Consider the following 26,672-nt stretch of genomic DNA (forward strand, 5'->3'; position numbering starts at 1 on the left):
TTTGACTCGTTTGGTAAGATATCGCTCTGTAGCATTTTCAGGAAACGACATATAAGAGGATAGAAACAGTTCTAAAATTATATTAGAGTTATGTTACTTGGAATTTCGATCGAATTAGTATATTGGACAACTAGAATTATCTAGTTATACAACCCTGTCGGGTAGAAGAGTTTTGACTCTCAACTGCAACAAGTAAGAGGGTTGTCCTCTTGTCCGTGAATTAGAGAAATAAAACAAATTTAGGACGTAATTTAGAAAGCTTTCTGACGTGAAATTGAGCTCGGGGGCTACCACTATCGACATTATACGTCACTGTGCTACAAGCGCTACAAACTATTCAAAAGTAGCCTAAAACTAGCAGCCTAAAACTAGTTTGAGACTGCAGTAACATGCGACAACTGAGAGGGCTTTTTGCGACAACATTAAACGCAATTCTACAGCACAATTCAGCGACAATGAACAACATATATAGAATCTACATTCCACAAGAAACGGCCAAGTCGCATTTTTAATACAAGACATGAAACAGTCGAAATCGAACGGGTGGTTTTGATGGTACATTCACTGTACATTGCGATGCATAAACTTCACGCATAACTGGATATAGTGGATAACCAGGCTATTCTCTCAGCGTATATACTATAGTCGTTCTTGGTCCGGTAATATAAGAACACATATGTTTCTTTATAACTAGTACCTTAATGCAACCAACTAAAACCCATTTCTCGGTAAATTAAAGTTACTGTTCTTTGTTTTGAGTTGAATACTCTTGTCGCAACTATATTTTGGGTTGATATCGATTTCTGAAGATACTGGAGGTACAGAACTTCAGCATACGATTGACTAATATATTCATATTGAAATAAACCCGAATATATTCGACTGACACTCGTCAGGGTATATTTTAGATTGTCGAAGTTCTGAAGAAGTTCTGTACCTCCAAGAAGCTCTTCAAATATTAGATTGTATATCGCTTTTTGACATTTACCAGGTTCGCAAGCTGAGAAGTATGGTAACCACTGATGGTGAAGCCAAGAGCAATGAGGTTTGGTTTCTATATCAAAAACTACAGCAGAATACAATTCAACGCTTTATGTAGTGACCCCATTCGTGAGTCACAAAGGCGCCTGCGTTTTCGAGTGTCAAAACGAGGGAGTTTTTCCGCCTACGCTGACGTCACGGTCCGCTTCGAAACGCGATATTTAACGCCAGACTTCGATAATGAGTCATTCGGTGCCGCAGTGGCTTCCGGTTATACGCCTCAGATGAATTTTGCGGGTAACGCATAGTCGTTTATACAGCAGATTTGGACAACTAAATAGTTCGAGTTGTGTATTTAGACTAAGAGCTAAATGCCAGTAATCAAAGTTGGGAAATGTTTCATTGCTCTCATTTTTATTTTTATTTAATTACTGATTTTCCTGAAAATGCCGCAAAACTGAATCGTGCGAAACGAGCCAAGCTCACTGTACAGACGTTTGCGATTCTCGTGCTTATGACCATGAACTTTAATTTGATATGAACTGAACTTGATACTATTTCCAAGTTTTTGCGAATTCAGTTATTCTCCTTCTATTCAAATTTGGAAAAACCTGTACATCGTTCTACTTCTGTTCAGATTTGTTAAAAAACTGTACAGCTATAATTCTAGTTCCAATCTAATTTTTATAAAATGAAAAGTATTTAGCTGTCGACGTCTGCTCGACGTCCAAAGCATTAAAATACGTCTTTCTAATCCGAACTTTTATTCATTGAGGAATTCAGTAATTAAATTATAAACTATTTCGAAAAAATGTAGCTATCATATTAATTCTAATCTTAATTTGGAAAATGTGGAAATATTCTAGTTGTCCAACTGTGTGACGAACGGCCGAGAACACGTTGTTTCATGTCACACGGATTATTAAACTCAACATCCCACTGGGATTGTAGCAGAAGGAAATTGGGAAAACTACAAAGTAACTCAACTGACAGCTGATACAAGATACGAATTAACAACAGGATTGATTCGAAATCGTTTGTACCGTCTCTACGTCACTGCGTTTCGACCTCGGGCGACTTGAGTAACTTTTTGGTGATGTCGCTGTAATGTTTCTGGTGGTAAATACTGAAAATCAGTGGCGAAACAAAAACACACAATACTCCAGACTGCAGCGTGCAGCTGTGCCGAGGTTGAATCCGATTAAGATTAGTGATATTTGAATCAATTTAGTAAGTAAGTTAAGTGGAAATTTCTGGTTGTCAAGTCCGCGGTTATTAGCAGCGATGAGCAATCGAAATTATTAGTTAACAAAGAATTTAAAATGTCGCATGGGCCACAGTATTTTTGCATCAATATACAATTGAATAATATATTGATATTGAAATTAACATGAACAATTTCGGCCAGTAGTCAAGGGTCATCGTCAGCAAATGGTTAGGAATCGAAAGAAAATTGCAATCAGCAATCAAAGTAATCAAAGAATTGATTAATCGATTGGATGCAATAAAGTGTCGTCGCGAATATAAACGTAATTGTTTCGTCATTATTATTAGACGCTTCATCGGGTGTAACGTAATTTTTATGTCACTATGAATGTCAGTATCACTAAAGAGGAATTAGACAACGCATGACATGCATTGCCTCGGGGTTAGAGTCAGATTTATGGAGTCTCTGACATATATTGCGAAATCTCGGGAATCTTCTGATTTTACAAGTCACAAAACTACAAAACGCTTCGAATATGTGATTCGAAAAATTATCAGACCAGTGGTTCTTAGCGGGGGATCATATGACAGTAATGTATCATATAGTACAGTAGGCCTAATGTATTATACAGTTGATTAATATATCGATATTTTAATAAAATCGAATATTTTCGGCTGGCACCGGTCTGGGGTAATCGTCAGCAACTACAGTGCCAACCGAAAATATTGGGGTTCATTTAAACATGCATGTATTATTCAATTTTATATTGAGATTCTCCACCTCCAAGAAGCTTTTAGTAATGTTGTAGATGCGTAATATGGTAGAATTTTGTTTCCGTGACCTGGCGAAAATTTGAGGTTCGCTGAAAGCCTGTGGATTAACGTAAGGGTTCGCTAGGATATCAAAGGTCAGCAACCAGTGTATCAGTCGTAAAAAAGGATTTGGAACCACAACGCGCGCTACAGGCTTGAACAATCGATGTCGGACTTGAGTTTATTTCGAAAAATACGAGATTCCGCGAATCCGCTAAGCTGCTGTGATAGCAGATGGTACAGAGTCGCGTAATTCCACATCCACACAAAAACGTAACACAACAATAGCGTGTGATAAGCAGCGCAACGCTAAGTAAGAGATTAACAGCCCGACTTCCAAAGACTGCCCGTGACTTTTATTGATTTTAGAAAACTCGTCCGCTGGTGCGAGTAATATAACTTTTCTCGCTTTGAAACAGAAATCGTACCAGCTGTGTTTCAGGCTTTCAATGCGGTGACGAAATTTCAGTCGATACGGCGTTCGTTTTAAGCGAGTTTTACGCGGTTTTGAGTGATGGATAGGCCTATAGCTTGAATAACAGATTTACAAAATGTAAAAAGACACTCGGTCATTTTACGGGGATTGTCATCATTTCAAAATGTCACAGAACCGCGATCCAGTGAATAGCTATGAAAGTGTCGAAACGTATTGAATTAGGCTTTTAATCAGACACTCACCTTGGCCTGGACTACTAGAGCATGCACAGTTGCACACATATATCCAATGTTTTTTCCAATTCTCTACTAGTCGTTGACGATTATTCATGACTACTGTCAGCCGAAAACATTCATCTTATTTCAGTATGAATTTGAATATGCTATTCATAGTAATTAATGTTAACATAAAAGGACAAGCGATCCCAATGAATGTGGCCCGGTAATCTTGAGGGCGGTTTAGTATGATTTACGCAGTAGAAGCTGCTGGTATTTCGACTAGAACGCGGACTATTTCCATCCCGATTATATCATGGCTCGTTTACGGCCTCGCGACCGGTAAATCGAGGCGAAATTTCGCAGTTAGATAACACGTTATTCTCTCGCGGCAAACACTATAGTTGTCTTTTGTTATGTTTCATAGATTAAGTTAAACATTTATTGTTGATAACGAATGTTATTTCCAATCCTCTATCAGTTGCTGACGATTACCGGTGACGAGTGTCAGCCGAAAATATTCAGGTTTATTTCAACATCAATACACTACCCAATAACATATCGAAGTTGTCTACCCCCAAGAAGCTCTGTAAATGCTTATTGGACATAGATGCTGGTTTAACACTGATATCGAATCTGAAATCACCTCCATTCACAGTGTAATTCCGAGTTGACGATGCTCAAGATGACTAAAACATAGCAAAAAATGTTGCAACAATGTATTATGCACGTAAATTGTACTCACGCGCTGCCAATGCATGCTGGTTTTGGTAGATCGCGGCCAAAACGGTCAGTAAACTCCCCAATTTCGAGTATTCCATATTTTGACAGTCTTTCGAACGTGGCCGCACTACTGATTTTTCATATCTGCTCGCCGACCCGCAGTTTCTTGAGGCTATTTACGAACTAATGAGAAATTTCTTGCTTCTTCGGTCGCAGCCGAAATTGCCGCTTCATCGATCTCTATTGTTGTGGAGGTGCCGGGCGCTCGGGCGGAACGAAGAATGCAGCCGGCAGATGCGCGGCTGAGCGGCGGCACATAGCGGATTGGCAGATTTGGTCTGGAACATAGCTGCTACAGAGTTATAGACAAATAAAATCCGCAGCTTTCCAAATTAGATTATAATTAGAATCCAGGGATATCTAGAACTCAGTTCTAGATATCCCTGTTAGAATCCTAGATACAGAGTTTCCTTATCTGAATTAGATAAGAATTGGGATTACTGAATTCGCAAAACGTGGAAATTGAATTGAATAGAATCCTAGATACAGAGTCGCAGGCCGGATTCAAACCTTCAAACCGCTCGCGAGTCGGGCCAATCAAATGGTTCCAATATGTTACCTTCAAATGCACGCCCTTGCTTTTCGCTTGAAAACTTTATTATTAATACTGTATACATAATTGTATATTGTATTACATTAGGGATCATAAAGGTAATATTCAAGCAATACCTTTATTCGCAAACGGAAATTTCTGGCAAAAATGCGAAGATTGGTCGTTTGAATGAAACCGCTGAAACACTGACAATAACGACGGAATAAGATGGAAAATTTCTTTGTCTATGCTCCCTCTGTTTTAGTCGTAATGTGGCGTTCACTCTGCATATGCGTTGTGAGGAATACAAGAGGTTTAACTGTAAACGCGGACGTTACAACTTAAGCCAATTGGCTCAATTTCATTAGTCGTGATTCGGGTTCCTCTGTCTGTGTGGGACGTTTTGAATCAGGAGTGATACTGTAATGCGACGAAATATATTTGAATTATACTATTTTGTAACTGTCATATTCTCCATGACATCCAAGTAGGCCTATAATAGTATCGCTTTGGCTTTTTCTCTTCGCGAATATCTACTTTTTACCTCATTTCTCCTGATCTCAGTGTGGACTTTTTGAGTATTGGGAATCAGATGTCAGTGTCACCGATTTAATTGTCCCTGATGGTGACTAGAGTGAAACCATAACAGCACTGCCGGATGATTATAATGTGGCATATGATTTTGACATTTACTGCCTTGTGTGAAGTATTTCTTACTTATCTCAACATTTGTTGGAAATGAATCTTGATAATACAGGTATTTTTCAATCTACTCGGAATTACCTCGCAGGCCGGGAGTTTGACACTCCTGGCCTATATCTACCTAGCGACAACTCGGGCCACATAGTGTCACAATGCTGAAATACGTATTGACGATTTAAACGTCTGCAAAATGCCGAACAGCTCCGAAATTCCTCAGGCGATCCATCGTATGGGGGATTAAACTACTTCCACTTGACAAACTGAAAATAGTGAAAAGTACGTAGGTAGATCACAAATATTACGAAGTAGAAGTAGAGAAAATTAGATCTACTGAAGTAAGTATCAAAAGTAGACGAAAACTACTTGAGTACTTCCAAAAAGTAGTACTTCGTTACCGACCACCTCTAGAATATAGACGATGTAAAGAGGAGACATGCACATCGCACAGTTTGGACACTGTATGAAAATCATAAGGTAACGCAGAAAGCAAGCGATGAAATGGAGTGGCGTGTGTCGGAAGGGGAGATAATGGCGTGGTTATCAGGAGCGCTGATTATGGGATTTGTGAGTAGAAAGAAGGTCACTAGAAGCTGCTTATATTTTGACTCCGTGAAATGAGATGCTCAACGACTTCTGTCCGATTGGCATCGAGATACTGGTCCACAGTTGTGTTGGATCAAACTTGGTAGAGCGATGTGTTCTGCTCTAGCTCGTGTCTAACATTGTTGTATACGGTATTTCGGTGACGAGGACTCACTATGCTGAACTGATTTAGGTTAATTACTCATGCGTTGCACCTATACTAGGCCTACCATATTTTCACTCACTCTAAAAGTGGATATTTTTGCCGGCAAGTAAAGCGAAAGTGAATTTGTTACTTTTGAGTCTGATTTTATGCATCCACTTGATATTTTCTACAGGTAAAAATTACAAAAACACACACAAATACAACTTGCTATACCGACCTTCGCATGTAAAAAGTAAGAATGGTGTGAACGCAGGTTCAGTTTTGCGTTCTGTGTGTGAACCTCAAAAATTTGGAGGCTCATATTCACAGTCGAACCTTGGCAGGTTCTGCACTGTGAACCTTGTTCATGTATAATACAATTTTCCACATAATTATAACGTCTTTGCATGGTAGAGATTTCCGTTTGTGAATCTTTAGTGACTCTCTGCTGTGAGCTTTGTCCGCAATCACAATAGCAAGGACGAAACGCACGCCATATAGGATGACAGCGAATCAATTATTTACATTTTACTTCAACGAAATTGATATGTAGAATGCATCGATGTCAAATGTAAAAATAAATCAGGCGTACGATATCGATCCTGATTTGATGTATATTGTATCATAAAAACCCAATCCGCCCGTTTGGGGTGTTGGCTACTGTATAGGGTTACCATATTTTGGGATCGGAAAAGGGGGACACTTTTTAAAAATTTTCGAACACAGAAGACCGGTGGAAAATCCTGAAAAAGTGGCAAATTTCTACCACTTCGTAGTCGGTTGACTAAAAAAAGGTCATCTTTCTCGTTCGGTGCCCACAATACAGTAGGCATATTTCCCTTCACATTGTCGGGCGGTTGACTAAAATACAAAAAGGTCAACTTTCGCTCAGCTCCCGAACTATACCCACCGGTGCGTCATTTCGGTGCTGATTCACGGCATCTCAGTCGTATTTTGCTATAAATTTGAAGAAAATTCCTAAAAAAGTAGAGGGCAAAATCTCAAGAACAATTTAGGCGTCCTCCGAGGACATTTTCAAAAACCCGTAAAGGACGACAAAATCCTCCTAAAGGGGGACGAATGGTGACCCTACTACTGTATCACTTCGATTTTGAAATAATATTTGGTGCAAGTTTATATAGAAACCGTTGTTTCACTCTCAAGTATACATCGGTCCGGTCTAGCCGAATCTGCGTCGAAATTGTTGGTAGAGCGACGGAAGATAGCATAGCATTCGTTTGTGTGCCAGCTGATTTCTGGTTTCCCTGTAAATGCTACAAGAGAACTGTGTACAGTGCGAAAAGACCACATGTTGCTGTTTATACATTTATTAATTCTAATGGTCATAAGAATAAAACTCTGATTTGATATGAAGTGAACTTATAATTGAATGTCCAAGTTTCTGAGAATTCAGTAAATTATAATTATAAATTTTTCAAAAAATGTGTAGCCTATATCTAATTCTAGTTGTGTGTTGCTGGAAATTTTCTATTTGTACAAGTCTGGTCATCAGTGCTTGCCCGCAAGCTGCTCATTCTCGAATCGAAGTCTCAGCAATTCGTCGACTAGCAGAGAGTTGAACCGGTACTTCTCCACGAGCCGCCTCATTTCCACGCGTTGATCTTCCATCATTTTGATCACCATCAGATGAATGTGACGGATCTCTGCCCGCAGATTATCTTCAGACTCGGCTATTATATCTCGCGCCGTCTCCCGGATCATGTCTTTTTGGGCTTGAAGCACAGCTGGATGCAACTGGTAATTGAACTTGTCAGTGATGTTTTCCTTTTCCGTAGAAGCAGCGCTAGCTGTCGCTGCTGATCTGTTGCTTGCTTCAGGTGCGGCAAAGACCACCCCCACGTTCGAACTTTGGTAATCTAAAGATGGCGACACAGAGCGGCTCCTGCTGTACTCGATACTAGGTCTGCCCGAGATCGCAAACAAATATCGATCAGAAAAATCGAACTGGTCACTGGATCGGAATTCAGAGGTGTGATCTCCCGGTTGATTGTTGGCGCCTACAGGAGAAAAGCAATCTTCGCAGTAGGAACCCAGCGAAGCGCTTTTATGCAACGGACTCCTAGATTCCAACGACTTTTCCAAAGCGAAACGGCGAAGATCTAACCCCCTCGGACTATATACCTTGGCAGTTTCGTCCATTATCATGGCACAAACTAACTGCGTGAGGCGTTGCAACACCAGACTGACATCCGATTCCTGGTGCAGAGAACTAAGTGAGCGAGTCCGTGATTGCAATCATTGGATACGCGGGAGTTTGATTTGAGAGGTCGTACGTGTTGGAACAGAGGCAGCTTGAGTGTTTACAGAAGGATAATATTCGTGGTATTGCATCTACCATTTGCTCATACAAGAGGTCGACTCCAGAATGCCTACCTGAGAGGTTTTATCTAGACTCTTCCTCGCCATCTCGGTATCTTACAAAATGCCTAGAAGTATGCTAAGTCGGCAGTTAAGAAATAAAATTGAAGAATATCGGCTATGTGAAAATGACCATAGTAGTCGATAAAATCACATGAATACCACAAAATATGCCAGAGGATCTCGGGCGGACATCACAAAGTTTCTAATCGTCTGACTAAAACTCTTAATCGAGGCGCATGAAGTTGGATTCCGGGCGAGGATTATCCAGAGTCGTCTGGTGAAACTATTACACAACGAAGGAGATTGCCGCGATTAACATATTTTAATCAGAAGATTAGCATTCTCGAGGAAAAGCTGGATTTATGATCACCGCCCTTCAGGTTTTTTGACTACGTATGATCATGATCACTCCAATTTTCTGTAGCTAGCCTATGTCTGGCGTGGGCTGCCCCTTTGAAACAGTGATAAATAAGAGGTACGCAATTCAAATACCGGAACACAATAAATTATATATTTATAATTTCAAATATAATCCACTGCGATGGATCAGCTTGACGCTGCTCCAGGATTGGAAGTTGTTGTTCGCCGAGGTGGACGCCATACAAAGAGCATCGTCTTATCTGTTAATTGCATTCCATCGTAGGCTAGCCTACATTTTGTGACCATTGTGTGCGCCTGGAGCGGATGAAAATATATAATATGACGATTATTAAGAATCATAACCTGTTGGGGAATAGGAACACAACAAGGACAAATTATATAACGTCCTATATTTATTCTTGAGGAAGTAGGTCACGTAGGCATAACCTACTCTCGAGTACATGGTTGAAGGAGTGGTATACTTCTTTACGGAGTGACTGACCATCTCTGGTTAAAAGTAAGACAAAGGCGAGAGAAATTCTGCAGAACTAGCGATTTCCAAGGTAAGGAGGATTGCTTGGCCTAAAATCGGAACGCTGTGGAAGAAGTACTTCGTAAAAGTATTGGGGATTTCGTAAAAGTATTGGGGATTTCCAAGTCAGTATACTTAACCTAGTTTGTACTTAAGAACTGTAAACCGTGTGGTAAAATACGTCGAAGCACTCCCAGAGCAGTAACAAGAGTTCAACCCGACGACACAACAGCAGGAAACAGAATGGCTTGGACTTGAGTCACTACACCACGACTCGTACGTGTACCTTTGCTATTCGACTTGATTCAGGTGAGAATCGGAAAGGACCCAACTTGATTGAGTCAAAACCTAGACAAGTCAAATTGACTTTTGACTCGTAACCTTGCGACTTGGTTACAAAACCCTGTCCAATAGTTGCTCCTTCTCGCCGTGAAAACAGCAAAAGTCTTGTCTCCGTATGCGAATTTATTTTGAGGAGCACAATCATTTCGGATAGTGGAAGTTGAAAAAATAAACGGCTGCCATCTGCATCGTGCTGTGGGCTCGTCAAAATCTAGACAAGCGTAAGATTGTGCGGTTGCAACAAACGCAAGAAAAGAATTGTCTTGGAATGATTTAGGAATAAAGGCATAAAAGCAGAGTTGGACAACTAGAAAATGTGAAGCTTTTCCAAATTAGATTAGAATTATATTCATAGACACTTGGAAATTGAATCCCATTCCGAAGCAGAAAGAAATACACTTTATATCAAATAGTTCATTTTTATAAGCACGACAATGGCAATTACGTCGGTACAGCGAGCTTGGCTGGTTTCGCACTATGTAGTTCCCATGCAGCATTTTCAGGAAAAGCAGAAATTAGATTAGAATTAAAAGTAGAGCATAGAAACATTTCACAAATTAAATTAGAAATAGATTACGGGCATTTTGCTCAAATTAGTTTAATTAGAATGATCTAGTTGCCCGAGTCTGCGTGACAAGACATGGCTGTGCGGATTGGATCACTTCAAAAAAGGCGTGGATACAAAAAAGCAAGTGCTCAGATTCGGACGTACCGTAAAAAAAGAATTTTAAAGATGTTGCACAGATCAACCATACACTGACACTGTTCCATTCTAGGAGCGAATTTCTCAGAAAAAAGCAGAAAGTGATAATTACAGCTCTGGGTGTGGTCCTGCGAAATAGAAGCGGATTGAAAAAACAGCTCACTGGAGATTCGTTCATGGGCTTGGTCAACCAGATTACCCGAATGATTCGATTGTGAGCTGAGTATTTGCTTTCGAGTCAAGTATTTGAGTGCCGCCATGGTTTGTCAAAGTACTCATCATTGGTACTCGAGTAGAAGTAAAAGTAAGGTCGTTAAGTTATACTCAAGTAGGTCTAGCAATATCCAACTACATAAAAAATGAATTCGTACATCTGGTTTTGCCTAGAAACCTGAAAATTGTGGTACAAGCATGGTTCTAATGACTCGACTGGGGTCACAATTTTATCTTGCTTCGAGTCAATTTGCGTATTGACTCGACTCATTGTGCATGACTCGAACCAAGTCGTATGACTGGAGACTAGGACGCCCAAGAGAGATATTTCATTGTAACTTCGAAGAACAGTAAAGTCACCACATGATTGGATGATTGGTATTTCGTCTATCAGTCCTGATACTTGGAAAATAGGCCCGTAAACTGTTAAGACAGACGAAAATTTCGATAATATGAATATGCGAGCCATTCTATATCACCGGAGTAGTGTTGAAAATAATGGATTGAGCTGGATTGAACTCAAAATTAAAAATTGGACACAATGTCTTGGACTCGAGTCACACCACGATGACTCGGACTGAGCCCTCTATTCACTGGACTTGACTCGGTGGTGACTCGAAAGCGACTCGGGACGAATCCAGAAAAGTGAGATTGACTTGTGACTTGTTTACAACCAGGATTGGGCACAATGATTCCGGTACTCAAATCTGAATCGCGTATTAATTCTAATGATTCGAGTCGAGTAGTATACGACGATTTTTCGAGTACTAAAATTATACGCTCCTCGCCACTTAAAAGTTAATTTTTCAACAAGAATTATAGTTTCGATTCTTATTTTCACCTTGAATCATTGATTGCCGGTATCGTACCATACGTAACGTATAGCACAAAGCCATGAAGGTTACTGGAAATAGCACATCGTCGAAAAAATATCAAAGTATCTTTAATGTGATGGATGGCAAGCATTACATTCTTTGTGGCGGCGTAAAAGATACATATTTGACATATTACATTCTTTCATGACGTCATACCGAGTGATAATCGAAGCATGTTACGTGATTCAGTATCGAATCACTCGGGCACTCGATTTTACCCAGACCTAGTACAAAGAAAATATAACTAATTCCTCCAGCAATTATGGTTTGGGCTACTACTGCCTCTGCTTGACAGTTTTCAGGGCAAGACCAGATCAAGAATACTTAATTTTTCACTGGGAGATCAGTGATTGTACTTCTACTCGAACATCCACGATGGCTAAATTGACCATTTCTGCAAACAGGGGGTTGTTTGAACTATTAATTTCATACGGTTGGGAATCGCAACTTGTGCCAAACTATAATTCTCATTGATAAACAATAACAAGCGGTGGCAAAGGGCCTATCATTTGAGAACTCAAAAATACAGCTTTTCACTAATCACTCGATTGATTCGAATTCGAGTTACTCAATTCGTTGTGCCGGTGCCATCGAAATGGACGACACAGATATTGCACAGAAGTAAAGTTTGGCAGCTTGAATAAATAAAAAAGAAAACGTATTTTTCAACACTGCTCATAGAGCGCGTTTTCCGAAAGGTCACTCGGAAATAATCTGGTCGCGCGCGCGCTTCGACCTTTAACCTTCCCCGTCGACCTTCAACCTTTACGGAAAAGTCTTCAAACAAAAACGTCATCGTCTCCGTTCAACTCATTGACGTCGTATACAAAAACTTTTTTGTCATTTTGCTCTGTTCTCCCAGCTTGCTTGGGTGTGGTTTCCTCTGTGGTGGGGGGTAAGGGCTCTGGCTTTTGGCATACTACCTCCTCCACCGTTGGGCATTGAGCCGAGCTGTCGCTGGTCCGGCCTCGCAGCATGGATGAACGTGCTCGGAAAGACGCGATGATGCCTGAGACAAAAGAACCCACCATTAGGGGGATCGTTTGATATACATATTTAAGAAAAATAAACTAACGTAGACTCTATCGGGAAGGTGCGAGATCGTAATTTTACCTCACGTCATCAGCAACGAAATACTTTTGCTTGGGCTTTCAAGAGATTACGCCTACTTGGTCATGTTTTTCGACAATTTTTACTCGTCATTTTTCGATTATCCAGGCAAAACCAGGTCAAAAACATTCGCTTATCACTCAATTGCAAATTGCCATTTCAACTTGACGAGAAATTTACCACGCTACCTCTACTCCCACCACACAGTTGACTATTTTCTAGGCAAAACCAAGCCTAGAATACTTACTTTTTTACTTGCAACTTCATCTTGAATAGAAATTTACGATCCCGTGTAGGCCCTACTTCAACTTTCGCATCAAACGTCTTCAGTTTCAGGCAAACCCAGGCCTACAATGCTTCGTTTTTTCTCTGATCAGAAGCACTACTTCTATTGAAATGGAAATTTACGATGCACTTCTACTTCTGACACACATTTTTCAGTTTTTTAGGCCAAACCAGATCTAAACCACTTAATTACTGGAAAATTGCTATTTCTACTGCTGCTTGAGTATGAGCGATGGCTGTTTTTACTTCAAATGGGGGGCTGTCTCATGTTGAACCCACCTCGGCCAGAAATCCTCCACGAACTTCTCATCCCCCCCGATTTCAGCGAGCTCGATTCGCTGCCACTCTTCTTTTTCTTGGTCGAGGGATCGTTGGATTTCGCTGAGAAATTCAAGAAATACGCAATCGAATTATATACGGTATTCATGTTATCAATGCCAAATATGGCAATAATTCAACAGTTACTATGCAAAGTTCTTTCCGATTCTCTACTAGCGGCTGACGATTACCCCTGACGAGTGTCAGTCGAAAATATTCACGCTTATTTTAATATCAACATACTATTCAATTGTATACTGAACAGACTTGTACGGTACAAACCAAGATGCGCAATTAGAACTAGAACTACTCTCTTTTCGAAATCCGCAACTAACTAACTAACGGCTAGATTTGCATTTATAGAAACTCAATACTTTTTATTTCATCTGAATCATATCGGCTCTCCACACAAGCATCAGTACAAGTTTAAAATTGGAGGGGTACCGGCCCCCAAAACCCACCCTCTGCTACGTCACTGTTAGTAGTGATGACTCTGAGCTAGAACATCACACAACAGAACAACGGCATTACGATTCGGTGACTAAATGTTGTTTTAATATGCAACCTGGAACTGAATAGCATATCCATATTGAAATGAACTTGACTTTTTTCGGCTGACACTCGTCAGGGGTAATCATCAGCAACTAGTAGAGAATTGGAAAGAAAATTGTATGTCAACAATCGTATCACAAAATATCACGTCACCAGCATGAATTTTCGAATAAGAGAGCGCTCAATGGACTATTTCAAGATGGTACACGAACTCTTTTTGTTGACACAGCTGGTGTATTTTGATAAAAGACTCCAACGCACACAAATGGAAGTGAGAAAAGGCCCTCCCAACGACGCGAAATCGGTCGTCTCGATAACTTTTCGCACTAGCGGGATCGAGACGAGATTTCTCGTCGTTAGGAGGGGCCATTCATTTGTGAGCCTTGAAGTCAACTTTTATCAAAATACACCAGCCAAGGCTGTGTCAACAAAAGGAGTTGGTGTATCATCTAAAAATAGTACATTGAACGCTCTCTTATTCGATATTTCATGCTAGTGACGTCATATATTGTGATACAATTGTTGATATACAATGTTATTACCAATTCTCTACTAGTCGTTGACGATTACCCCAGACGAGTGTCAGCCGAAAATATTCGGGTTCATCTCAATATGAATATACTATTCAATTGTATTTTGAAGTTCTGAACCTCCAGGAAGCTCTGCAACTAGAACTAGAAGTATTCAAAAAACCAGTAGGCCTATTTAGTTGATTCGTCAACTAACTACAATCGCAGTTTGTACAAGTATGACACTGAAACAATGAAGCAAGTTGTTAAACAGAAAAAAAAACACTCACAGGTATCAGCGGCCTCCGCTTTCTTTACCTGAATATAGAGGTAACATTAAAAATTTCACCCAAAAATCGAACAAAAATCGCTGACTCACAACTTCGTTGTAAAGTGGGGGAGGGGCGTCCCCCCTCAACATAGACTCGATGTCCGGTAAGCGATTGTTATCTGAAAAACAACCAAGAATTAATTGCATGAACTTTGATTCAAAAGTGCAAATTTCTGATGTCGTAATGTTGTGGGAAAGCGCATTTCACGTATCGATGAGGATGACGCGAATAGTCAGTCATGAAGTAAAATTATGCTTAGACTGGTTCTGGTCATTCCCCTTGCGGTTGACGCTTTGCACAGACAAGGTTTTGTGAAATGATCACCACTTCTACTAACCTGTCAAAGGGCATAAAATGTCTTGAATTACTAGAAAGACCAGTTGAACTTATCTCGGGAGTCGGCCGTCAACGTTATCTCTGGGTGAGATACTTTTATATCAACCTGTACGTGGGGCAGGAATAGTAATGACTAGGGCAAGTTTTTGTTGCACTAAAATGGCAAGAAAGTTGCACTTAATTTTAACAAAACTTGCAGTAAAAAGTTGCATTCGTAATGAGATACTCGAAAGGCTCCGTTGTGTAACCCAGTTCCTGAAGAGCTGTCAAATTTGTTACTTCGCCATTTAACATAACCGCCCAAAAGCGAAACAGTATGGCGATAACCCTCTCCGCCTAAAACAAGTCGAATAACACACCCCAAACCCCCTAGGTCTGCAAACTTGACCGAAGGCATTACAGAAAAACTCACTCGTGGCAACTTTAACAAATTCAATAGCCAGAAAAAGGTGACCCAGCGCAGTGAAAATGTAATTTTTGGCGGTCTCGCCTGGGCGTTCTTGAAATGGGAAACTATTTCTAATTTAAACGACAGAATTTTAATAAAGCTATCTATTTACATATTTTTCGGACACAGTCGTGCTTGGCAGGGGTAGTTGAACTTCTTGCTTACAAGCCATTGTGTCATATGTAACAGTGAGGTGCAGCTAACCCATCATACAGCTCTTTGTTATGCAAATCAAACAGAATAGAACCATACTAGAAATAGTTTATAGCATTTTTTCCAATCACTCCTTTACATTTTTACGAAAGATTCCATCAAAGTTGCAGTAAAACATGGCATGAAAAAAATAGAAAAAAGTTGCACTATAAAATCCCTCCAAACAGCTTAAAACATCATAGCACACAGATTGTGAGTATCTAGGAAGCTGACGGAAGCTTTAAAAAAAGTTGCAAAAACTTGCCCTAGCAATGACTTGAGACGACGTTCATTTCTACTAAGATTAAGATTTTCATCAACGACAATTATAGTTTCGATATTGAAATCTTGAAATCTTAACCGCTCACAAGGCACAGAAAATATGCCTGCTGGACTGTATCATCTCTACTTACAATCTCCCGCTGTTGTCGGCGTCAGCGGAACGACTTCATGGATTTCGCTTTGATTTTCGATGTTATCTGAAAAAAAGAGTCCGATTCACGCACTGTCCGACAAGAACATATTCGAATAGTAGCCTATATCCATATTGAAAAAAAAACTCAAAAATTTTCAGCTGACACTCGTCAGGGGGAATCGTCAGCAACTAGTAAAGAATCTCTGAGCACTTTTACTTGAGTCGAAATTCATGATATACTTCTACTCGTACCACCACACAGTTTTCAGTCTTCCAGGCAGAACTAGGCATATAAGATTACCTTTTTTACAGACTTGGAAAGTGCTACTTTTTTTTACGATGTGGGCAACTTCAATTCAGCTTTCCAGGCAAAACTAGGCCCAGAACACTGACTTTTTCCGATTGTCTATTGAATTTCTGTGTGTTCAACAACGCATTTACAATCTTTTCAATCGATAATCAACAACAAAGGATCACATTTCAAACACTCACCTACAGAGCTTCTCCTTTCGTTGAACTCAAAATTGACCCCGCACACAGTCAGACGGTTCGAGGACCGACAAAAGAGACAGAGGCAGCACAGTGTCATGCAGAACTGAAACGGAATAACCAATTTGAGTTGGCGCAGTCGGTCGTTTGTTTCAAGCAGGGCCTCAACATCACTTTGACCCCATTCTTCTACACGGAATTTCATCACTACCCTGTATACATGGGCTACAATTCACAGATACACACACACACTTTCAGTAGCTAACTGGTATTATGACATCCATGAACACTAGCATTAGGTAATGGAAAGCACAAGACTTATCATTCTATATATCAGTAGGGTAGCGAAACCATCTTCCAAATACTTCTTTTTTCAATATAAAATTGATGTTTTTGTGTTTTCAATATGAATCTGCAATTCATGTGCTTTCAATGTGGAGTTGTCGGTCATGTCATAAGATCAATCACTACACGCTTATGGCATCGTACTCACTGCTTCATTGCCTAATTTTACCTAAAAACGGGCTAAAATCATTAATTTGCTTGTAACTTTTTTTCTATTCTTATATTCTGTTTATTTTTAAGACAAAGTTCGGTGGAAGCGAGATAGAAACTTTTAAGCCAAAAATCAGCTTTCTAGTGTAAGCGGTTATCAGTAGGCTATATAGCAAAATTAGCTATTTTCGGCTCATTCGGTGGAATTATACCACCACTAGAGGTTGCGCGAGCCCAAAATTATTGAAGAAAATATTTTCTTGATATTTGGCACCGCATATCAAGTGTCCGTTATGAAATTCAAAATTTTCCATTTTTCACTCCACCCTAATATATCAGCTTATCTGCTTACAATGCACTATTAGGGTGGAGTGAAAAATGGAAAATTTTGAACTAAACGGACACTTGATATGTGGTGCCAAATATTAGAAAAATAATTTCTATAATAATTTTGGGCTCGTGCACCCTCTAGTGGTCGTGCAATTGCACCGAACGAGTCAAAAATAGCTAATTTCGCTATATATTGATTACCGCTTATGCTAGAAAGCTGGTTTTGGGCTTAAAAGATGCGGAATCAACAAGTTTTTATCTCACTTCCACAGAACTTTGTATTAAAAATGAACAGAAAAATTTGAGCCCAAAATCAGCTTTCTAGCGGAAGCGGTCATCAATATATAGCGAAATTAGCTATTTTTGGCACGTTCGGTGCAATTGCACGACCACTAGAGGGTGCACGAGCCTAAAATTATTATGGAAATTATTTTTTTTTAATTTGGCACCCCATATCAAGTTTCCGTTTTGAAATTCAAAATTTTCCATTTTTCACTCCACCCTAATGCACTATAATCGGACTTGGACAGTTCTACATAATGGTATTCTTAGATCACTTGGAGTCAAATGACTGTAATATAACTTTTTTAAATGTTTCCATGCTCTCATTTCAATTCTAGTCCAATTTCTGAATTTCCTGAAAATGCTACAAAAAACTGTATCGTGTGAATGTCTGTAAAACAAGCTTGACTAGTTTTGCATTATACAGTCTCCTGCTGCATTTTCAAGAAAACTGTGAGTTGGATTAAAAATAAAACGAGGGCATAGACAAATATTTCACAAATCGATTAGAATTATATTATCAGCATTACACAATAATTAGTCCTGAAAGTCAGACAACCAGATCAGAACGATCTCGTGGTCCAAGTCAGTTAACCAGTAGGTCAAGGATGATGCTGGATTGAGAGACAGCGCTAGGTCATTTCCAATAGAACCGCTGATCATACGATTACATAAAATGAGATATTTCAGCCAGATTCTCACCATCATAGCGATGATCATAGCGATCAGAACATAATCGGATGGCGTTCCCATCAAACTTGTGTCTCCGTTCAACAGACCACCACCGGCCGAATTCTGTCTTGTGTTCAGTAAAGGAAGCGTCGTTGTTAACTCGTCGTGATGCCTGCAACACAGAAATCATTGAAAACACATGATTCGTTCAACAACGGATAGTCATTCTTGCTAAGGGAATGATGGGAGCAATGGAATACGCAGGAAAACTCATGACGTGACTAATGATGACGCAACAGCTATCCTCATGCATGACTTAGGCCAAGATTGGCTCGGTTACGAGTGCCAACAGAAATATCCCCAAACACGAGGGGGTTTGCGATGACTCTTGCAGCTGCAACACGCATTGGGCCTTGACAGTGTGTACAAAACACTGCGCAACTAGAACTACAACTATAAATATGTCATAACTGGCAACTGGAACTGGAGCTTACGGCCTTTCAACATCCACAACTGAATCAATAACTAATAAATGATAACACAAATTACTGAATTGCAAATAGGCTTTAAGAAATATTGGAGATGAAATCAGCAATTCAAATGGACGGGGCTTTGAGTTTGAAATGAGAGGGGTTTCGGCCCTAAGAGCCATCCCATAGTTAGTAGTGATGACTCTGAGGTAGAAATGGCTGCAAGAACATCACTCAACAGAACGCCCGTCTCATGATTTATGCCAAATGACAACATCTTTACTAGTTGTTTGGCAACTAAATCAATTTTATAATGCACAATTAGAGCTAGAACTCACTTTTCAAAGTTTGTAACTACAACTAGAACTACCCACTCCTCAAAATGAACGACTAGAACTACAACTAGGACTAGAACTACTCAAAAGACCTATGATGTAACTTACATGATTTGTAGTCTTGAATAATCTGTGTTCGCGATCTGTGTCATGGAATTAGCAACAAAAATATCAAATTACTAAACTGCAAATATGAAAAATTATGTTTTCAAAATAGTTCACGCATGTGTCAGGCATCCGGTAGCAAGTATCTATTGAGCGTGCAATTGAATACTATATTCTGATTGAAATAAACCAGAATATTTTCAGGGAATCCAGGTGAACAAATGCTTAACACATCGAGACTTTATTTCATTATGAATATATTATTCAACCGTATATTGAAGTTCTGTACCTCCAACAGTCTCTATACATTACTGCATGTTATTTCAATACTGCAATAACACTTTCAACGCTGACTTACAAACAACCCCACTCAATAAAAATTATTTTTGCATGACCGCATCGCTGGAATCAAAGAAACAAATCATAAATTGCTATAGCGCCAACAGAATCAAGATTATTACAAGCTATATATATGAATATTGAGCCATTTCATAACCCATCTCCACTGACTGTGACATTCTACTTTTGAGGTGGCCTACTAAATAAATGGACCAAATTTCTCTTCAGTAGAACTTGCTAATCACCAAAAGGGAGGTCATATCAAATAATTTAGGAGTGAATTATTTCATTTCACGAGTTAAATCAGGAGTAGGCTATAACTTAAAAGGTGAAGTCCACCAACCAATTCTGATGGAAGTAATACACTGTTTTGTTCTGTGCATATACGATGTGACTATCAGTTGAAATTGCCTGCTTCAAACAGACTTGAACAACTAGAAAATTGTATTTTAATTTAATTTGTGAAATGTTTCTATGATCTCATTTTACGGTAATTTGAATCTAATTTCGGGCTATCTTGAAAATGGTAGGCCTGTATACAGGTAGTGCAAAATGTACTGACATTTATTAGGCTATTCACATGCTTATGATAACTAACTCGATTTGATACAAACTGAACTTGACTGAATTACCAGGTTTTCGCGAATTCAGTAAATCTAATTCAAATCTACTTGGGAAAAAAACTGCGTGGCTATCATCTAATTCTAAACTAATGTGGAAGAGCTGAAAATCTGCTAGTTGTCCATCCCACTCTGGCTTCAATCAGATAAGTACAACCAGATCTGGACCAAGTTACTAAGCACGCGCACTGATTGAACACACCTTAATATACTATGATACTCTGTTTGAATAATGACAACACACAGCTCTGAGAAGACGCAATATCGGCATAGACCGAAACCTCACAACCGAGTAAACATCCATGGTACTCAGCCGACGAATAAATAAATATATGCTGTTGACAATATGTAAGACAGCTCTAAAATATGGTGGATGGAATGCAGAAATGTCTGGTCATAGAGTTACAGATGAAAAACGATTACAAATCACACCGATATGTTTGAAAACCGGACCTCCTCGAAGAGAATATAGACCAAGTGGTAGGAGTCGTTTGCCCTGAAATATTTGCGTAATTTTTTACACCAAGACAAGCTTTGCTCATTCACAGCTATTATTTTCGCTGCCAGCACTTAGCAAAACAATCTAGGAATATTATGAGAAAATTTGCATCGTCATGTCACCACTAGCGTTTGAGCATTTGTACATTTAGGACTGTTGACAAAAACTATAGAAGCATGGCTATAAGAGAAAAAAGGTTTGGAATTATTTAGGATTTCAAATCAGGTATTCAAGGTGCATAGATCTACAATAAATAAATGAAAATTTGCCATCATAAATTCAATTTTTTACCAATTCTAGATTTTGTGCTACATTTTCACTTCAACTGGTTGGAATTGAGCCAAATGTTTTGTGCATCGTTATTGCAGAAAATCAAACAATTTCATGGGGTAGCCAGTAAATTTCAAAATTTTTCATATCAATTTCACTAAATATCTAATACTTTTTTCTCGTATAGCAATGCTTGTACTGGTTGGAATTGAGCCAAAATTGATCTGCAGTATTTGTTAAGCAACCTTACAATTTTATCAATTAACCAGTAGAATTTGAACAGCCCCATTGTACATGCTATGGTCAATCTCTAAACTATTCAGTAACAGAATAAGCAAACCATTGCCCTGAATAACCTTAGTTGTCATGGAGTGAGGTCATATTACAATGGTAAGCTCGAGTTATGATGCACTCATTTAGCTTATATGCAAGAAGGCAGCAAACTATAAAGTCCACTCAACTTGAACATTAATATCATGCAGCAGTGTTCTGCATTTAGACCAGCAAGTAATGACTACACCTACACCAGTTTGGAAAGCTACTGCGGTACGACACTAGTTGCTCATCAAAATTATGTCACCACACCACTGACTAAGATCATGTTCAACATTAAACTGGAACAGTATGTTTCAAAGTTTACTTATTTCATGGCAGAAGTTAATGAGTATTGGTCCCTTCTATAAATAGTTTGAGCATTCCGATCCGAGTAATTTGATTAATTTCAGCCATTACGTCACACATTAACTTCTCATAACCATATTTTCGAAATCATAGATATAGTTTTCTTTCAATAAACAAAAAAATCCTGATTCTTATCACCGAACAGTTATCTAGTAATCAGCAATCTTAGCTCTGTCGTAATTGTGATTGACCAATATTTGGGAGGTGACTTTGAAACCTGTATTTCATTCACATATCACTGCTAATTATGTAAAAAAATATATTCTTAATCACGCTTTGGGAGGTTATAATTGTGAAAACTGTGACCTGCCTTGACATACACACACACAGATTGTTAACATTTGACCGAGGTCAAGCTTTTACATGGTAGATTGTTTCAAACATTTTCTTGTAGCTATCAGATTGAAGTGCAATGAAGCAAGTTGAGATCGAATGTTAATCCATCGTCTGTAGATGAGCACACCTCAATTTGTCTAATATCAATATGAAAACAGGAAGAGGCTAGTTGAGTAGTTGCCTCCAGGCCAGCCTCATGAAGGAATGATAGCCTATTCCAAAAGTGATTCAAAGTCATTAATATCATACACGCTATAGAGTAACATTAAAATCTGCTGGTAGGCTAAAAATGATATGACCTTGAGTTGATAGTTATTAGGTTTGATCAGTGTAAGCTCAAAAATCCGATACCGATCAGGCTCTAGTTGTGCCCACTTCTACTTAACCTAATATACAGACAACCTATCTGAGAAGGGTATTTTGAGAAGGGTTATTTACAAGTAACCATGATATCACTGAAGCAAATAATAAAGTAAACAAATAACATGCACAATCGCCAACACAGGGTACCTGAAAACCTTGTCACATTGACTTGAGATGACCCCTGTGTCCCCCGTGACACCTTATTATGACTCCCGGTGAGCACCAGAGATGTTAGATAGCGGAAACAAAAGACCCAAACTTTTACAAGCTACTGGATTTACAAAATGAGCAGCTACAACTGGAACTACTCACTTCTCAAGCTCGCAACTAGAGCTATAAACAACCTTAAACAATTAACTAACTAGAACACAAGTAACTATATACCGTACCCTAATTAATAATACTAAATCGCAAATGAGCTAAGAAATACTAAAAGGACCGCGTTTAGGGTTTGAAATGGGAGGCGTTTTGACCCAAAAAGCCCAGATCCTGGCTACTCAACTGTTAGTAGCAATGACTACTCAAGAAACATCAGTTAGTTGACCATCAACTAACTAAATTGATAGTTAGCACAAGTCTGTCTTCCGCAATGACAACAAAACTGTAACGTTGTCCACCTGCTATGGCCATGATAAACATCGATACTTCAAACATGGTTTCCTAGCTAGTAACGTCACTTTTCAAGACTTGGCAGTCTTCAATGCGCGCACGTATTGATTGCTGTGACTTTTCACGCAGACTTTCGGTGTCCCAGCAACGTTACGTCTCAGGGAAACTAAGACAGATATCGATTCAGAATCATTGCCTTTGAAACTATAAGTAAATATATACTGTGATCGGCACAGAACTTCAGCATAAAATTACATAATATATTCAAATATATAATCCAAATATTCGGATTTATTCCAATATGAATATAATTATTTAATTGGAAACTAGGACCATAGAAGTACGAGGCCTTGTCGTGAATGATATAGATGTCAATATTTTACGAAGTTATTTTCTACGGATACAGACCTTTCTAGTTTCCTGTGCCAAGACGTGTGATTTTGCAAATAACATGTTAAGAATCAATGATAAATGTGAAAACAGACAAGAGGAAGGCACAGATTGAACTAGATCTACTCGCGTATCGAAATTTTCCAACCAGAACTAGAACGAGCAACTTCTAAAACTCTGCAACTAACAAGCTAAAATATAACTGTAAAGAATCAATTCAGGTTTATACAAGTGTGATCACAGAACCAACAACTAACTGACTATAATAAAGACACAAGGAAGGAAGCAACACTTTCCATCAACACTGGTCCTCATGTGACTTGAGTTCAGAAGTGATGCATGAATAAAAACCAACAGGGCAAGTACCTTCAAATATGTCAATGATCAAGCTGTTGGAACTTGATCTCTGAAATGCGTATATCGCTGATATCAATGAATATTCAACTGTTACACAACTTGGAAATTCAGGTTGAAGACTCTTCACGGAAAATCCCTGTCAAGAGAATATGGCCACAAAAATACTGAAAGGAAAATTTCTCCTATGAACCAAACACAGAATTGGAAGTCCAGAATAAAAAGAATTGAGAGCCCATTAAAGCTTCCTATTCAAATCAAAAACTTCATCTCATCAAATTCTTCACTAACTATCAAATCAATGTCTCAAAACATACTTGACAAGCTGTTATTTGGCAAATACTTGTGATCGGACTACAAAGGGAATACACCAAAATGGCTACATATAGCCCAACCTTTATCACACATATGTAGTAACAAAAGCATGGACTGTAACATCAAGTATTGTTAATTCGTTCAAATGCAGATTCTATTGAAAAAGTTTCGTCTACTAGGCCTACGTCACAAATTAACTTCTCATAACCTTGCTTTCGAAATCATAGGTTTAATTTTAATTTTAAACAGCAAAATCTTGATCAGCAATCTTAGCTCTGTCGAAGTTGTGATTGACCATTATTTGGGAGGTGACTTTGCAAGCTGTGTTTCATTCACATCTCACTGCTATTTATGTAAAAAAAATCTATTCTTAATCACACTTTGGGAGGTTATAATTGTGTAAATTATGACCTGCCTCGGCATACATACAGATTGTTAACATTTGTCCGAGGTCAAGCGTGAGAAATGAAAAAATTTTCTTGTAGCAATCAGATTGAAGTGCTATGAAGCAAGTTGAGATTGAATGTTAATTCATCGTTTGTTAACTACGTTTGTAAGTCAACTAAAAATCATGTAACAAATTAGCTTTATTTCCTGAAATACCGACAACAGAACACATAGGCTACTCTATACAATAGACGTGGACAACTAGCCTACATAATTCTAATTGTCCAATTAGGACTAATTCAATCGAAATGCCGGTAATTTAATTTTAATCTAATTTGTGAAATGTTTCTATGTTCTGACTCCAATTTTAATTTAATTTCAGGTTTTCCTGAACATGCCGCAGGAGAACTGTATCAGGCCAAGGTTGGCGTAAATACATTTGCCATTCTCATGCTATAAGCATTAATTCTGATTTGATACGAACTCAACTTGATCTTTGTTGTATTTTTTTCTAATTTCAAAAAACCGTTCAGCTATAACTCTATTTCCAACGGAACATGCAAAAGTTAAAAATTTTTTAGTTCATCAAATTCTGCTATACAGCTACTTACTCTTGTCAGGAACATAGGCCAGATCTCTAAATATCAGGATCTGAAACCTACGTTCATTAGTGAGCCTCCAGATGGTGAAAATCCCATATGACATAATAACAATAGCCTGCAGGCATCAGGTAATTGAACACAATCATACGTTTGAAATAGTTGTGCCTTGAGACAGCAATTCTCTTAACAGGCCAGATATTCTCACAATCTATAAGAGCGACCTTACACATCTTCAAAATAATAGACACAACAAGAAATGGTCCAATTTGTCAACATTGGTCGTCAAGTAAAATAAAGATTTGAAAATTGCTTCCAAAAAGTAGATTTTTGGGACTGACATCTATAAAAAACAACGAGGACTGATTAAATTAGTGATCAGTGGTAGCCAAGTAGAAGTAACATCATAGGCTAGATTTCTACTCGATTAGAAGTTTCAAATTATTCAAACAAGGAAATGCACCTAGTATCATGATTCCCTTCTTTAGGCCTACTCCACCGTAAATAGGCTATCTGGAATTCACTAGACCTACCTGAACAAATTGTAAATCCCCCCATAATTTATCAAGCTAAAAGTAAATCTAGATGATGGATGGGCAAGAAAACTACAACACAGCAAACATTAATGGACTGTTATAAGAAATCAAATGTCTGTCTGTTACATATTATTCCTACCACTCATATGCATTCGACACATTAATATTTGATATCATTACAAAACAGATAAGTCTATTTTTAAGTTGTTACGAACTTATTCTTTCGTATCCCCTAATCATATTTCTGTCATGGCGCAACTCATAATCTATCCCGGTGATTAGGCTAACTAGTTTCTCTATGGCACCATTATAAAAGGATATACTATTAAGCGCTTCTTGGAGGTACAGAACTTCAATATGCAATTGAATAGTATATTCATATTGAAATAAACCTGAATATTTTCGGCTCACACTCGTCAGGGGTAATCGTCAGCAACTAGTAGAGAATTGGAAGGAACATTGTATATCAACAATCGTATCACAAAATATGACGTCACCAGCATGAAAGAGAGAGCGTTCAATGTACTATTTTTAGGTGGTACACGAACTCCTTTTGTTGACAGAGTTTGAGTTTGTGTATTTTGATGATAGTCGACTCCAAGGCACAGAACGGAAGTGCGACAGCCCCTCCCAATGACGCGAAATCTGTCATCTCGATAATTATTCGCACCAATCGGATTACCGTATGTAACAGATGTTTGACGATGGCAGAATTATGGCCTTTGATCGGTCAGCATCATTTCGAATCGTTGGAAGGGGCCATTCACACTTCCATTTGTGTGCCTTGGAGTCGACTTTTATCAAAATACATCAACTCAAACTCTGCCAACAAAAGGAGTACAAGTGTACATTTTAAATCAAAATTCTTTGTTTTAATCTTGTTTCCCTGCAGTGACT

At 38.7% G+C, this 26,672-nt stretch overlaps 2 protein-coding genes across 4 annotated transcripts in view; both read right to left on the minus strand.

Moving 5' to 3' along the window:
- The window catches only part of LOC145452004 (uncharacterized), a 44,989-nt gene extending 40,372 nt beyond the window's left edge, over positions 1 to 4,617 (minus strand). For 2 of the 3 annotated variants that reach the window (XM_080330221.1, XM_080330220.1), the window contains exon 1: positions 4,397 to 4,616. In XM_080330221.1, the coding sequence (XP_080186347.1) occupies positions 4,397 to 4,472 (76 nt within the window). In that variant the 5' untranslated portion in view covers positions 4,473 to 4,616. Of the gene's footprint in view, positions 1 to 4,396 lie in introns of all 3 variants that reach the window. The other variant, XM_080330222.1, reaches the window with a different exon arrangement.
- A 5,499-nt stretch (positions 4,618 to 10,116) lies between these two features.
- LOC145452942 (uncharacterized) lies at positions 10,117 to 25,530 on the minus strand. The gene is made up of 8 exons (XM_080331070.1): positions 19,481 to 25,530; positions 18,598 to 18,739; positions 16,792 to 16,894; positions 16,298 to 16,363; positions 14,956 to 15,026; positions 14,867 to 14,894; positions 13,477 to 13,578; positions 10,117 to 12,811 (listed from the first exon to the last, which is right to left on the minus strand). Exons 1-8 carry the CDS (start codon positions 19,522 to 19,524, stop codon positions 12,582 to 12,584), a joined length of 786 nt encoding a protein of 261 aa, XP_080187196.1. The 5' UTR covers positions 19,525 to 25,530; the 3' UTR covers positions 10,117 to 12,581.
- Positions 25,531 to 26,672: the final 1,142 nt, after the last annotated feature.

The sequence above is a fragment of the Botryllus schlosseri genome, chromosome 12 (genome assembly GCF_051294905.1).
Source record: "Botryllus schlosseri isolate E-star chromosome 12, Bs_hap1, whole genome shotgun sequence".
Lineage (NCBI taxonomy): Eukaryota > Metazoa > Chordata > Ascidiacea > Stolidobranchia > Styelidae > Botryllus > Botryllus schlosseri.